This window comes from Oryzias latipes, chromosome 1 (assembly GCF_053564925.1).
Source record: "Oryzias latipes strain Hd-rR chromosome 1, Olatipes_Hd-rR_3.1".
Lineage (NCBI taxonomy): Eukaryota > Metazoa > Chordata > Actinopteri > Beloniformes > Adrianichthyidae > Oryzias > Oryzias latipes.
Window position 1 is genome coordinate 19,122,429 of NC_136237.1, and position 13,020 is coordinate 19,135,448.

At 39.7% G+C, this 13,020-nt stretch overlaps 1 protein-coding gene across 6 annotated transcripts in view; it reads left to right on the forward strand.

The window, feature by feature from the left end:
- The window catches only part of radil (Ras association and DIL domains), a 29,381-nt gene that overhangs the window by 6,797 nt on the left and 9,564 nt on the right, over positions 1 to 13,020 (forward strand). For 3 of the 6 annotated variants that reach the window (XM_023958385.2, XM_023958381.2, XM_078944275.1), the window contains exons 5-14: positions 4,245 to 4,352; positions 4,777 to 4,892; positions 4,988 to 5,158; positions 5,241 to 5,922; positions 7,962 to 8,092; positions 9,574 to 9,611; positions 9,732 to 9,883; positions 10,049 to 10,161; positions 10,291 to 10,407; positions 11,833 to 11,956. In XM_023958385.2, coding sequence (XP_023814153.1) covers positions 4,245 to 4,352; positions 4,777 to 4,892; positions 4,988 to 5,158; positions 5,241 to 5,922; positions 7,962 to 8,092; positions 9,574 to 9,611; positions 9,732 to 9,883; positions 10,049 to 10,161; positions 10,291 to 10,407; positions 11,833 to 11,956 — 1,752 coding nt within the window. The remainder of the gene's footprint in view (positions 1 to 4,244; positions 4,353 to 4,776; positions 4,893 to 4,987; positions 5,159 to 5,240; positions 5,923 to 7,961; positions 8,093 to 9,573; positions 9,612 to 9,731; positions 9,884 to 10,048; positions 10,162 to 10,290; positions 10,408 to 11,832; positions 11,957 to 13,020) is intronic. The other 3 variants (XM_023958389.2, XM_078944281.1, XM_078944279.1) reach the window with 1 other exon arrangement.

Here is a 13,020-nt window from a genome sequence, read left to right on the forward strand (position 1 = left end):
CATTTGTAACGTCTTCATTTTGTCTGGCTTTAATAAGGAAATGTGGTGTAGTGAGAAGCAGAATGCATTTGTTAGAGGGGCTCAGAGGATGGGCTGCTTTTCTCATTTATGCTTTATTTTTGTTCTGGTCAGTATCCATTTTAGATTACCATATATCAACCCCTAAGGGATTCACTGGGACTGGTTGCTGTTACCAAGTGGTTTGGTGCTCTCTCAAGAACACATTGTGAAACTAAACTGACATTTTCATTTTTGAAGCTATGTGCACACCGCCCTCGACAACACGTGTTCAAGTGGCCATTTTCATTGTAAAGTCTTTGTAAATGTCCATATGTGCCTGTTTCGGGTTATCATGTTCAAAATTCTCACTTTTATGCACAGCTACACACATTTTTAAGACATCTTTTGGGTTCTATTGTCAAGCCTCAGGGACTCGGTGGCAGTGTTGTATGGATGATGTCCTTTTTGATGATGTCCTAACTGTTTGAAAATTGATCATGGAGGAGAAACTATTAATTGTGGTTTGTTCCCGACTGGAATTACAGTCAGGACCATAAATATTTGGACAGAGACACATTCTTTCTACATTTAGTTTCTGTACTTTACCACAGTGAGTTTTAAATAAAATCACTCAGATGCCATTGAAGTGCAGACTTTCAGCTTTTATTCCATGAGTTGAACAAAAAGATTGCATAAAAATGTGAAAAACGAAAGCATTTTTTAAACACAATCCCTTCATTTCATGGGCTAGTAAGTGACTTCCAATTGACAATTGACTTCCATGCTATTGCATGGGCAGGTGTGGGCAATTCCCTTGTTATGTCATTATGAGTGAAGCAGATAAAAGGCCTGGAGTTGATTAGAGGACTCGTGCTTGCATTTTGAAGATTTTGCTGTGAACAGACAACATGCGGTCAAAGGAGCTCTCCATGCAGGTGAAAGGAGCCATCATTAAGCTGAGAAAACAGAAAAAAAAAACATGCCAGAAATTACTACAGAATTAGGAATTTTTAAATCAACAGTGTGGTACATCCTGAGAAAGAAAGAAGGCACTGGTGAACTCAGCAACGCAAAAAGACCTGGACGTCCACAGAAGAAAACAGTGGTGGATGATCGCAGAATCATTTCTATGGTGAAGAGGAACCTGTTCACTACAGCCATCCAAGTGAACAACACTCTCCAGGAGGTAGGCGTATCAATATCCAAGTCTACCATCCAATATCCAAGTCTACCAAAGAAGACTGCATGAAAGTAGGTACAGAGGGTACACTGCAAGATGCAAGCCATTCTTTGGACAGATGAAACCAAAATCAACCTCTACCAGAATGATGGCAAGAGAAAAGTATGGAGAAGGCGTGGAGAAGCTTATGATCCAAAGTATACTACATCATCAGTAAAACACTGTGGAGGCAGTGTGATGGTCTGGGCGTGCATGGCTGCTAGTGGCACTGGGACACTAGTGTTTATTGATGACGTGACACAGGACAGTAGCTGCCCAATGAATTCTGAGGTGTTCAAAGATATACTGTCTGCGCAGATCCAGGTGAATCCAGCCAAACTGATTGGGCGGCGTTTCATAATACAGATGGACAACGACCCAAAACATACAGCCAAAGCAACTCAGGAGTTTATTAAAGCAAAGAAGTGGAATATTCTTGAATGGCCAAGTCAGTCACCTGATCTTAACCCAACTGAGCATGCATTTCACTTGTTGAAGACTAAACTTCAGACAGAAAGGCCCACAAACAAACAGCAACTGAAAGCTGCTGCAGTAAAGGTCTGGCAGAGCATTCAGAAGGAGAAAACCCAGCATCTGGTGATGTCCATGAGTTCAAGACTTCAGGCTGTCATTGCCAACAAAGGGTTTTCAACCAAATATAAGTAATGACCATTTTGTTTTCAGTTATTTCATTTGTCCAATTACTTACGAACCCATGAAATGAAGGAATTGTGTTTCAAAAATGCTTTCGTTTTTCACATTTTTATGCAATCTTTTTGTTCAACCCATGGAATAAAAGCTGAAAGTCTGCACTCAATGGCATCGGAGTGTTTTTATTTAAAATTCACTGTGGTAATGTACAGAAACTAAATTAGAAAAAATCTGTCTCTGTCCAAATATTTATGGTCCTGACTGCATATGACACAAAGTCTTTCATGCATGGGAATGGAGCTGTGAAAGAAAAAGCCTAGAGATTTGAACCGTTTTGACCTTTCACACAAGTTTGTGATGCCAGCACCAACACCTCCTTCACCAGTCTGAGTCTAATTTAGTCCAAAACTGTCTTTCTTTTTTATTTATTTTTCCATTTCCCCCCAAAAAATAAGATCGGTCTTGTGAAAGTGATGCTTACAATAAGAAAGTTACTGGATAAAGTCTTCTCTGCTTTTTAGGAGTCAAATCTTCTTGTTATAAACAAACTGAGACTTTATGTTACGTGGGTCAAATGTTTCATGGTTACATGTCTTAACGCAAATTTAGCTCTACTCAATACCAACTTTAGAAACTGCACATGATGCTACTGAGTCTTTTCTATTTGTACTACAGCTTTAAAGTGTGAAGAACAAATGTTTAACTTTTATATAATATTTTGTGAGGAGTTTGAATCAATTTTCTTAAAGGCATTCCCAAAGGTCCAGAATCCTCTGAACTGTCAATTTTTCATAGTAGATTTCAAACTTTATGTTAAAACATTGAGGATCCCATACACTAGAAGAATGTTTGATATTTTAACTGATTTCTTTTGAACCAGGTCTTCAGATACATGGAAGTAGTGCGTGTTAGTAGAGCAGATAAAATATGTATGCATTTTCACACAAATCTTTTTTTTTTAATTGTTTGGTTGTATTACAAGGCTCACACATCTTGGATTTTTTTTTAATCTTGTTTTGTTTTTTACCATCATTTATTTTCCTATTTGACCTCAGTCAGTCTAAGTGTGTTTGTGCATGCTCAAGTGTTATTAAATAAGATCACAATTTAAAGGTAGTGTTGGGATTTTCTCTGAAGCCATCAATCTATTTCTGCCAAATGCTTTGTATTGATGTCATTAAGTGATATTGATAATATATCAGTTAACCTGTGTGTTCACATGCTGTGTCCATTGAGCCTGTGGTTAATGATCTGCACTTTTTGTTACTTTATTTCTTTTAACATTTTGGACTTCTCGTGTCCATATTATATATGCTGGTCTCTGTTTTTCTCCATTTCTTTTTCTGTAAAGCAAGGACCACCAAACAAATTAAGTCATACTTACTTAAAGAAAAAAAACTGAAAGACTTAACAATGCCAACCAAAAAAGCAAGAGTTTTTAAAAAAGTAACTATAACAATAAAAAAAAAAGTCCCAAGCAACATTGAAAATGGAAATAGCTGAAAGGAGTTGCAAAGTTGTAAAATTGTTTTCCAAATTTCACAGTCTGAACTGCACCAATGACATAGAGTACATTTGAGCTCAATGTAATAGTAGCCTCTGGATTACCAGAGGAAAAAGACTCTAAATTGAATCTTAAAATCGGGAATTTCTGATAACTTCTGAGTCAATTTTTATCTTAATTACCATTATGTAAGTCTCTAGTGAGCATTGCTGAGTTTCCTGAGAGGCAATTTTATTTAAAAAAAAAGAAAAACAGTGATATTAAGTGGTATTAAGTCCTCATACTGGCCCGTTATTGGAAATGTTAAAATCCATCTCCATCAGACTGTTGTCATGGGTGTTGCTCAGGCCCATTAGTCTGCGTTTCATATGTTTTGAGTCTGGAGAGAATCTCTGTCTGGTATTTATTCATAAAATAAAAGTCATATAATTTTTGTTATGTTGACTCTCATGAACAGGGAGCAGTAGGAAGATTTTAGAAAAGAGAATTATTTTTTTTAAATACTGACGGACAGAAAAGGTTGAGTTGAGGCTTGTTTGTGGCAGATCAAGTTCCACGCAAAGACAATAAAGCTTTTATTCTTTGAAATGCTCAATGGACCTAATGAACGTGAACATTTTTTTAATAATACCTAACTGCAGATAAGATCTGAAATTGGCAAAATTTAGTTTCTGATTAGGCATTGACTATGACTACTAGACTATGCTGGATCAGAGGAAAATCTCCTACCTTTAAATGTGCATCTCTACTAACTGCTGACTCCACAGTGCATGCATATTTCTTGCGTTTTGGGGGTAACTCTGTGCTTGGTAATTGGGGTTGTTGTCTTAGCCCCTCCTCCTCATTCTAACCCCTCCCACCCTGCTATAGGGCCCAGAACCCCCCAATTCCTGATGGCACTAATGGGTCGGTCTGGGCTGGGCAAACACAAGAGCTCCCCTCTGCGGTCTGGTCGAGTTGTACAGTCCAGTTCTAAAGGTGGGGACTGGCCTCAGGTAGGGTTGGCTGTCAGTCATTGCCATGAAGCCCACCTCTACCTGCCTTGTCACCCCCATGTGCCAGTGATTTTTAGTGTGTGGGTAACCCCTGTGTGAGCCATTGCATGGCCTGAAGCTCCTCAAACTCAAGTCACCAGGAGTTCTCATGCAGCTGAGTCCGCTGCTCCATATTGCTCCATTTACTCCATCTGACTTTGGTGGTTTCCACTCAGCTCCCACATGGATGTCAGTGCTCTATTGTCATTATAGCCTGAGTAAACATGTTTGCTCATGTGTCAAACTAAGTTTTAGAACTTTGTCTTTAATTTTTGTTGTCCTGTCCTCCTCATTAATTAAATTGCTTGCTCTGCCCTCATCCCCTCATTCTGACATCTTTCATTCTCTATTTTTTTCCCTCCCTTTAGACATTAATGCTCAGGCCCGTAAGCTCCAGAGGAACAGGGCAAAGGGGACACTGACCCTTCCTCGCTCCAGCAACTCCCTGTTTTGCCGCAGCCTTAGTGAAACCAGCCTGAACCAGGTGAAGCCCAGTTGTTGTTTGTTTGTTTTTACTTTTTCTGTATTATTCAAACCTCCAGTGATTATTTGGCTTGATGTGTGTGCCTGCGTCTGCAGGTTGGAGTCGGTGAGGAACCCAAGCGTTTTTACTCCACCCTACCCGGGCCAATCAGGGGCCGAGAACGAGAAGGAGCATCCAGCAGCCGCACGAAGGAGGAGGGAGGAGGGGTGAGGCACTCTCTGTATCAGTCCCCTCACCTGTTGCTACTGCAGGGGTACAATCGACAAGTGAGTACACACCTGGGGTGCACATTGGGGTGCTGCGTCAGAAGTGCTGTTTTTGTGAGGTTCATTGTCTTTTGTGCTGCAGGACTGCTTGGTGTACCTGTTGAACAGAGAGCAGCACACAGTCGGCCATGAGACGCCGTCTGCTCGCCCCAACATCTGTCTCTTCTCCCCTGACATCCTGCCTCTGCACTGCCGCCTGCGCCGAGTCCCCATTCCCCGGCGCTATGCCAACCACATGAACAAGGGGGAGGAGCAGTCGGAGAGTCAGCGGTTCTGCGTGGCTGTGGAGCCAGTGCTCAACGCTACGGTTCTGGTGAACTTCTCCCGTTGTGAGCGCTCCACCACGCTGCGTCACGGCGACCTTCTCTCCTTTGGAGCACATTACATCTTTCTTTATAAGGACCCTACAGGTGCCAAGCCCCTGCCTGCACAAACCTTGGCTCGCCTACGCTCGCTGGGGCAGCTTTACGACACAGAGGCAGACGAAGGAGAGGGCGGGGCTGCCGTTTGTAAAATGTGCGGCTCTGCACTGAAGGACAAAGCTGCACAGGTGTCAAGTATGCCAGCAGGAAGACGGAGTTTCAAACCCCACCTGCTAAAATCTCGTAATGTGGGGACAACAGCAGGAGGGCCCCCTACTTTGTCCGGAGGTGACGGAGGAAGAGGAGGTGGAGGGTGTCAAAAAAGGAGGCTGCAGCTTGAGTTTGACCAGGCACATGAAGACCAGCTGTTGAACAGAATCGTGTCTCTCATTGAACCAGGAGGTCTGTGCGCACATCACACTGTAGCAACACTGATTAGATGACTTTTCTTTTGGGGGTCTTCTCTTTTAAAGCCTTTGTCAAACCCATATTTAACACACTTTTCAATTTCTATTTTCATTTCTTAATTATCTGGTTTCCACTTACTTCAGTACATTGTCTAAACCACGCTTGGAAAAATAAAGACAAAAGATTATTTTCAATAAATCAATTCTTTCTTTCTTTCAAGTTTTAACTTTTCTTTTCAATTCAATCCAAGTTAAACAGCTGTAAGCATTCAATTAAAAAGGATAGGAATAGAAAAATATATATACCGGTACATCAATAAAAATATTATTAAATTCTTTTTTCTTTTTCTTAAGACCAGATGGTCTAATTGGTTGGTCTTGTCAAGTTTATTTATTAATTCAGTGTATATTTATTCTGGCACCTACATATGGTTAGCAAACGCTTTTCAATAAAAGATATTTGTTTGATTTGGGACAGCAGGACAGTGTTCACAAAAGCCAGTTTTTGAATAAATGACAATGTCTATAAAATATTTAATTAAAAGTAAAATTTAGGGAATTTAAAAAACTCTGTGCTATTTCTTGTTTATGGAGTGTGGACAACGTACTGGACCAAAACCCACACTAACAGAAACCCAAAAAGTTCACCCAGAAACATCTCAGATCTGAAATGAGACTTCACCATACAGCCCAGTCTGTTTCCAAACCATGCTACTTAAAGATTGAAAGGGGTCTTGGGGACTTCCAAAATCTCCCAAATCATAAATGAAAAAAATCCAAAAACAACACTTAGGAGCTTAATTACTATTGAAATGAGTGACTTTAATAACAAACAATGATTCGTGTCCGTGAAACTAGGAAGATGGTACTGGCGGGGGTGAATTGGCATTTCTAATTGCAATTATAAAAAAAATCTGTGGGGCAAATTGATTTGTCAAAAGTGATTACAGGGGCGTGGAGTGTGTTTGAGAATTGGGATCAAGCAGTTAGCATAGCAGATTTAATTAGCATCTGGATCTTTCAGTCTTCAATCAGAATGAAAAGTATTCACTGGGGGTTTCAGATATAAATGCTTTGGCTGCCAGTTCCATCTGCTGGACTTTGGTTTGGTAAGGACGACGACCTGCTGATGTGCGTCAGATTACTTGTTAGTCACAAAATAATATAATTTCTATGTGAAATATGAAAAGAGTGGTTTGTTGTTCTCCTGGTCTTTATTTTGAGTTTTTGAGGCAGTTCTTTCTTTTCTCTTTTTTTTTTGGATCCAATGTAACAAGTAACTCTTAGAAACAAAAGGCTCTTTACCTCCACCTAAGACCTTTACATGTATCCATTTGTGCTCTACAGAGATAAAATGTGTTTAACGGCTTGAAATATTCTCAAAATATAAATTTAAAGATCAAAATGTTTTTCCTGAAACTAAGTTAACTAAATTTCAAAATTTTTTACAGAGAAGAGCAAATAGGAAAAAAAAAGATAATTTTCTTTTATATTTTGTTTTAATTGCAGAATATTACATCTATGCTATTAGAACAGCTGTTAACCTTGATTAAAATTAGAAAATATCTTATTTTGGCAAATAAATGATAACAGATATTTTTTTTTTTTGTAACAAATGATGTGTTTAGCTTGAGCTACCGTGCAGGCCTCAACAGGATGTCCTTCAAAGCGGGGAGCTTCACTTGGGCATTTCCCTGAGTAATGCTGAGTGTGTTTTATACTGCTTTTCTGTTTACACTGTCTGCTGGAACCAAGGGCACTTTTTATCAAGAAGCTGGCAGCTCTTCTGCGCATTTGCAGATGTTGCAAAAACTCAAATGGATTCAGAAGTGCTGTTAAGATGCACATATGTGTGTCTACAGAAAGCTACTGAGATCTGCACACTCTGTGTTTTTCCAACTTTGCTTTCAACCCATTTGATTATTCATGTTAACTTAATTAGAGTGGGAAAGTGAAGATTTATTGATGGCCCATTGTGAAATCAGAATGTTTCTTTTCATTAACCAATCCTTCAAAACTGTGTCTTTTGCTCAGGAGACGACCACAAGCTGACGCCAGCATACCTGCTGTGTATGTGCATACAACACTCTGCCTCAGCCTTTCCTCCAGGGAGTTTTGGAAAACTGCTGCTCAAAATCGTCCGTCGGATCCAAAGCATTGCATGGGTTAGTGTCAAGTAGGCATGCATGTGTGTGACGCGCTGGTCTGTGCTCAGCATGAGCTCACGAGGAGAAAAGCTTGTCAGCCGTGTCAGATCAGATGAATACTTCAACAGGGCCTCATGTTACGCGTTTAATACTGAGAAACACTTCATCACACCCTCGCACACACACACACCTGCTTTTCACCCTGAGTTTGTATTGCTGAACTTTACTACCAGGTATTCACCATTTAAGCCTGATTGAAGCCCGATATGTTTTTTTTTTTTTTTTATTCTTTCTTTTCTTTACTGCTTTCAGCAGTAAACTTGCCAAAAAAACTGTTACAGTTAAATTTGGACCAGCTTGAACTGTTGATGTACAGCGGTCATGTAATGTTTTCTTTTACATTTATTATTTTCTTCTAGTTTTAACAATTTTAACACTTATCTTCTGTTTTTTATGGGTGGTGCACTTTTTATCTAGCGACAAATTAATTATAATTTCCTTTTTAGTGAGCCAATGAAGTACTTTATTTAGTAAATTTTATCATAGCAAATTATTGTTTTAATATTGCAATGACCAAAGAGTACTTTTTGAAATTTCCTTGTACCAGTGGCAATGACACATTAAGAACTATCTATCCATCTAATACAGGAATACTTGCAAAGTATCTTTATTTTCTCCAAAAACAAAAGCATTCTTGGAAGCTTCTAGCAGCAGAAGCTCCCCTGTTGTCATGATGTGATTGTAGATGGATGCAGAGAATGCTAAGGAAAGATTACAGGTTTGAAATCCTTCTGTCAAAGACATCTGTTCAATTTGAGCTCAATAGCACTTTTCATCCAAAATCCATTGATTTGTTGCCTCATGAGTTCAACAGTAGAATATTTTTGATAAATATGCTTAAAATAAGTTAAATCATTTTAAAATAATTAAAATGATGTACATTTTTTTGGGGGGGAGCCAGTTTAGCTCGCGCTGGTTTGCGGCGCCTTCTGTCCGTGAAACCAGGGTTCGAATCCGGGCTGCTCCCCATTCCCTTCTCTGCTTCTGTGCCGGTCCCAAGCCCAGATAAATTGAGAGGGTTGCGCCAGGAAGGGCATCCAGCTTAAAACATTGCCAAGTTAACCATGCGACTCATCCTCGAAAGAGAGGTTCTTCGCTGTGGCGACCCCTGATGGGGAAAAGACGAAAGAGAAAGAAAAAATGATGTACATTTTTTTCATCTTGGTTTCAAATCTTCACAAAGAGAGACAGGTGGTAAACCTACAGCAAACATGTAAGATAGATTGTATATTTGTGGCTAATTATTTTGGCTTGTGGAAGCGTTACTGCTATGGCCAGCTTCGCATTAATACCAAGAGTTTGCCAGGGTTTTGTAAATGATACTGCTGGTTCAGCAACGGCGTCATGAAGTAAGGATTCTCCTACGCGTATCCTAAAAATTTAATGGGATTTAATTGCTCCTGTGTGTGTGTGTGTGTGTGTGTGTGTGTGCCCTGCAGGAAAAGACAAAGGAGCTGGCTCAAAAGCAAGCTCAGCAGTGAGTTTCACTTTCTTATATTTGAGAGGATTGAAGTGCACCATCAGTGACTTCTTCTCAGTTTGGTATTTCTTGTGTGATCTTTCCCCTCTGTATGTATGTGTATGTGCGTGCGCGCAGTCAGGATCCAGCCACCCTGTCTCTACTCAGCATCTCAGACCTGATCCCGGATCTGCAGACCATCTTCTTCTGGATGTCCAACTCCATTGAGATCCTCTACTTTATTCAGCAAAGAGCCCCAGCCTACACTCACAACATAGAGACACTTCAAGGTGTGGACATACACACTAGAAAGGGGTTATAATTGTTAATGCAACTCAGCTGTAGAGTCATTACTCACACTGACAAATCACAGGAAGTGACACAACTGCAGGCTTTGCTTTCTCCCCCGTTGGACACCCTATGACCATGCATGTACTTCTGTCTTTTCTTTTTAGGGTCAAAAGAGTCCTTGCTATCAGCAACCATATCAGCTAATGAGGAAGCTATGACTATCCTGGAAGAAGTTATTATGTACACTTTCCAGCAGTGTGTCTATTATATCACTAAGGTATTCCATGTCAGCAGCAGCTGATGCATTTTCAAATTAAAACTGTTTTTTTGCACATTAGGTGTTTGCAAAGATATGTTTTTTGTGTATGTTCTACATTTGTCTTTTTGCGTGTGTTCATGTGTGCAGGCTCTCTATGTAGTACTACCAGGTTTGTTAGATTGTAATCCGTTCCCCTTGGACAGCTCTGATCCCTGCTGGAAAGGAGGTGTCGGGTTTCCTGAACCTGTACGCAGGATCCTGCAGGTAAGCCTGTGCATTTCTACACTGCTGCTCATTTCTTGTTGATGAAGCACAGGGCTGTTTAGTTAGTGCTGTGATACACAATTACCAATAATTTTTTCCATTTACTATAAGATATGTGGGTAAGTTCTTAGTATTTTTTTTAATTATGTTAACTGACAGAAGGGCATCTGAATGCATAAATATGAAGTGGGAGTGTGTGTGTGTGCGTGTGTGTGTGTGTGTATATATATATATAGATAGATAGATAGATAGATAGATAGATAGATAGATAGATAGATAGATAGATAGATAGATAGATAGATAGATAGATAGATAGATAGATAGATAGATAGATAGATAGATAGATAGATAGATAGATAGATAGATATTATGTGAGAGTGCTCACAAATGTGCAGTAAGCATAGAACTTTCTGGATCATTTTTGGGAGTAAAAGCAAGGAAAGAAATTATTTAAAAAAAAGAACAAAAGACAAATATATTGATATGCAAGTTTTTATTAAATTTTATTAACTTAACCTAAGACTGTATGACTCGGTGCAAAGGGTATTTGTTGAGGTACAGATATAATGGGGCTCGTCAGTCTTCTACTGACATAATACAGTTTTGGGGCAAAATACGTTTTTTTATTTTTTATTTCTTGTGCTGGACCTGTATATTTCCTTTGCAGGGCTCTTTGTTCTGAACAAATATTTAGATGATGCAGTTTTAGAACATCAAATTTAAAACAGAATTTAAAAAATAATTAAATGTCTTCTTATTTTGATGAATATCAGTTTTATTACATAAATATGCCCTTTGCTCCTGCTTTCATTTTTATGCATGTTTAATTGTGGGACAAATTTGAGGAAAATAAAAACAAAAGTCAAGTTTTTACATTTACTCCTTATTTAAGGGCATTTGTCATCCTGCAAGTTGCCCCACTCAAAAAGACGAGAGGTCTGAAATGTTCTTCATTGATTAACTTTGCGAGAGACAGTGTAAAAAAAATAATTATTTCCTGGATTCTTTTTTGTATTCTGTCTCTATGATTTTTTTTTTATTTTCTGAATCGATACGTATAATACTTTTGTCATAATATCTAGATCTCACTATGAAAATCTAAGCAAAAAAATCCATCCATTAAGTCCAAAAGTTAGTCTATGTATGCGATTGTAAAAAACTAGCAATTGAAGTAAGATCTAGATATCTTTTTACATCAGTATTTCAGGGATTATTTAATTTTTTGATGACCCAATTTTGAATGAGGCAACTGTTATTTTTTAATCACAAGCACTCTTTAAGTCATCGAATCACAGGAAGCTAGGAGTTCACTCGGATCTTTCTAAGATGATGTCTGGTGGTGCCGCTGCAGATGTTTGAGTGAGCAGAAAACAAACAAAAGTGCCAGAACTGGGACATGTTGGAGCAGTGTGTCTTTATCCACAGGTGTTGCAGAGTGCACAGGAGCTTCTGCAAGGCTACCAGGTTCACCCGGAGATCCAGGCTCAGATGTTTGCATACCTGTTCTTCTTCTCCAACGTCTCCCTGTTTAACCAGCTGATGGACAAAGGTAGGACAAACACACACTAAGACCCCCCCCCCCCTTCTCTCTTTCCCATTAGACCTCCCTAAAGATTTTTGTTCATGTCAGATAGACAGTGAGCGAGTGTGTGTGCCCTTTTGTCCTTGTCAGCATTTTGACAGAGACTAACCCAGATTTGTCCTCAATGCCCTTCTCCCATCTCCATTCTGCTTCTTCCCCCACTCTTCCTCCTCCACTTTCTTACCTCCCTTCTTTCCATCCAGTCATCAAGTAATGGGTCAAAGGAGAGCTGTAAATGGATGGAGTGAAAAAGAGCAGACTGAAGGGAGAAAGGCTGGAAGGCAGCTCCGTTCTTGTGATTATCCTGTTAGGCTCACATTATTTTGTCTATAGATAAAGAATGGGAATTCACCGCCGGAAGCATTTATAGGCTTTACCTCATAGATCCTTCATTACATACACGGACACTCACTATCATTCCATATGTCTTCATTAGCTGTTGGAGACAAGAAAGATCACATGCCTGAACATCCAGGAGGAGAAATACCCCTATAGTCACGCAGGAACTCCATTGTCCTTCATCTCAGAGCCCCCCTCTCCACACACACACACTTTGTCTGTCTGGCTTCCTACCTCCCTCCTTCACTCCCCTTTTTGTTGCTCATTGATATTTCTCCTCTGATGGTGTCCATGGAAACAGGGAAGTGAGTTTCTGGCAGGTATCGCTGACGTTTGCATCACAAGGAACATGCACACCCACTCACATTCACAAACTGTGCTCACCCAGTGTGTGTCAATGCAGCTGCAGAAAGACAAAAACCAGGACCCAGATAAGAGCTAGAATGTTTGGACACAGATGTGTTGCTCACTGGAAAAAGATGTAAAGGAATGTGGGGTTTGTACTTTTTGAGTTTGCACAGAAGCTTTTCTCTGTTTAAATGCCAACAGCTGCCATGAAGCATTATCACACGTTTGTGAAGAGGTTAAGTGATGTCTCGTCTGTTTGAGAACCTCAAACATAGATTACTGTATGCCTAGACATAAGCCTATTAAAGAGAGGAGGGTCTGGCTGTGTATATGTGTGTACTTCC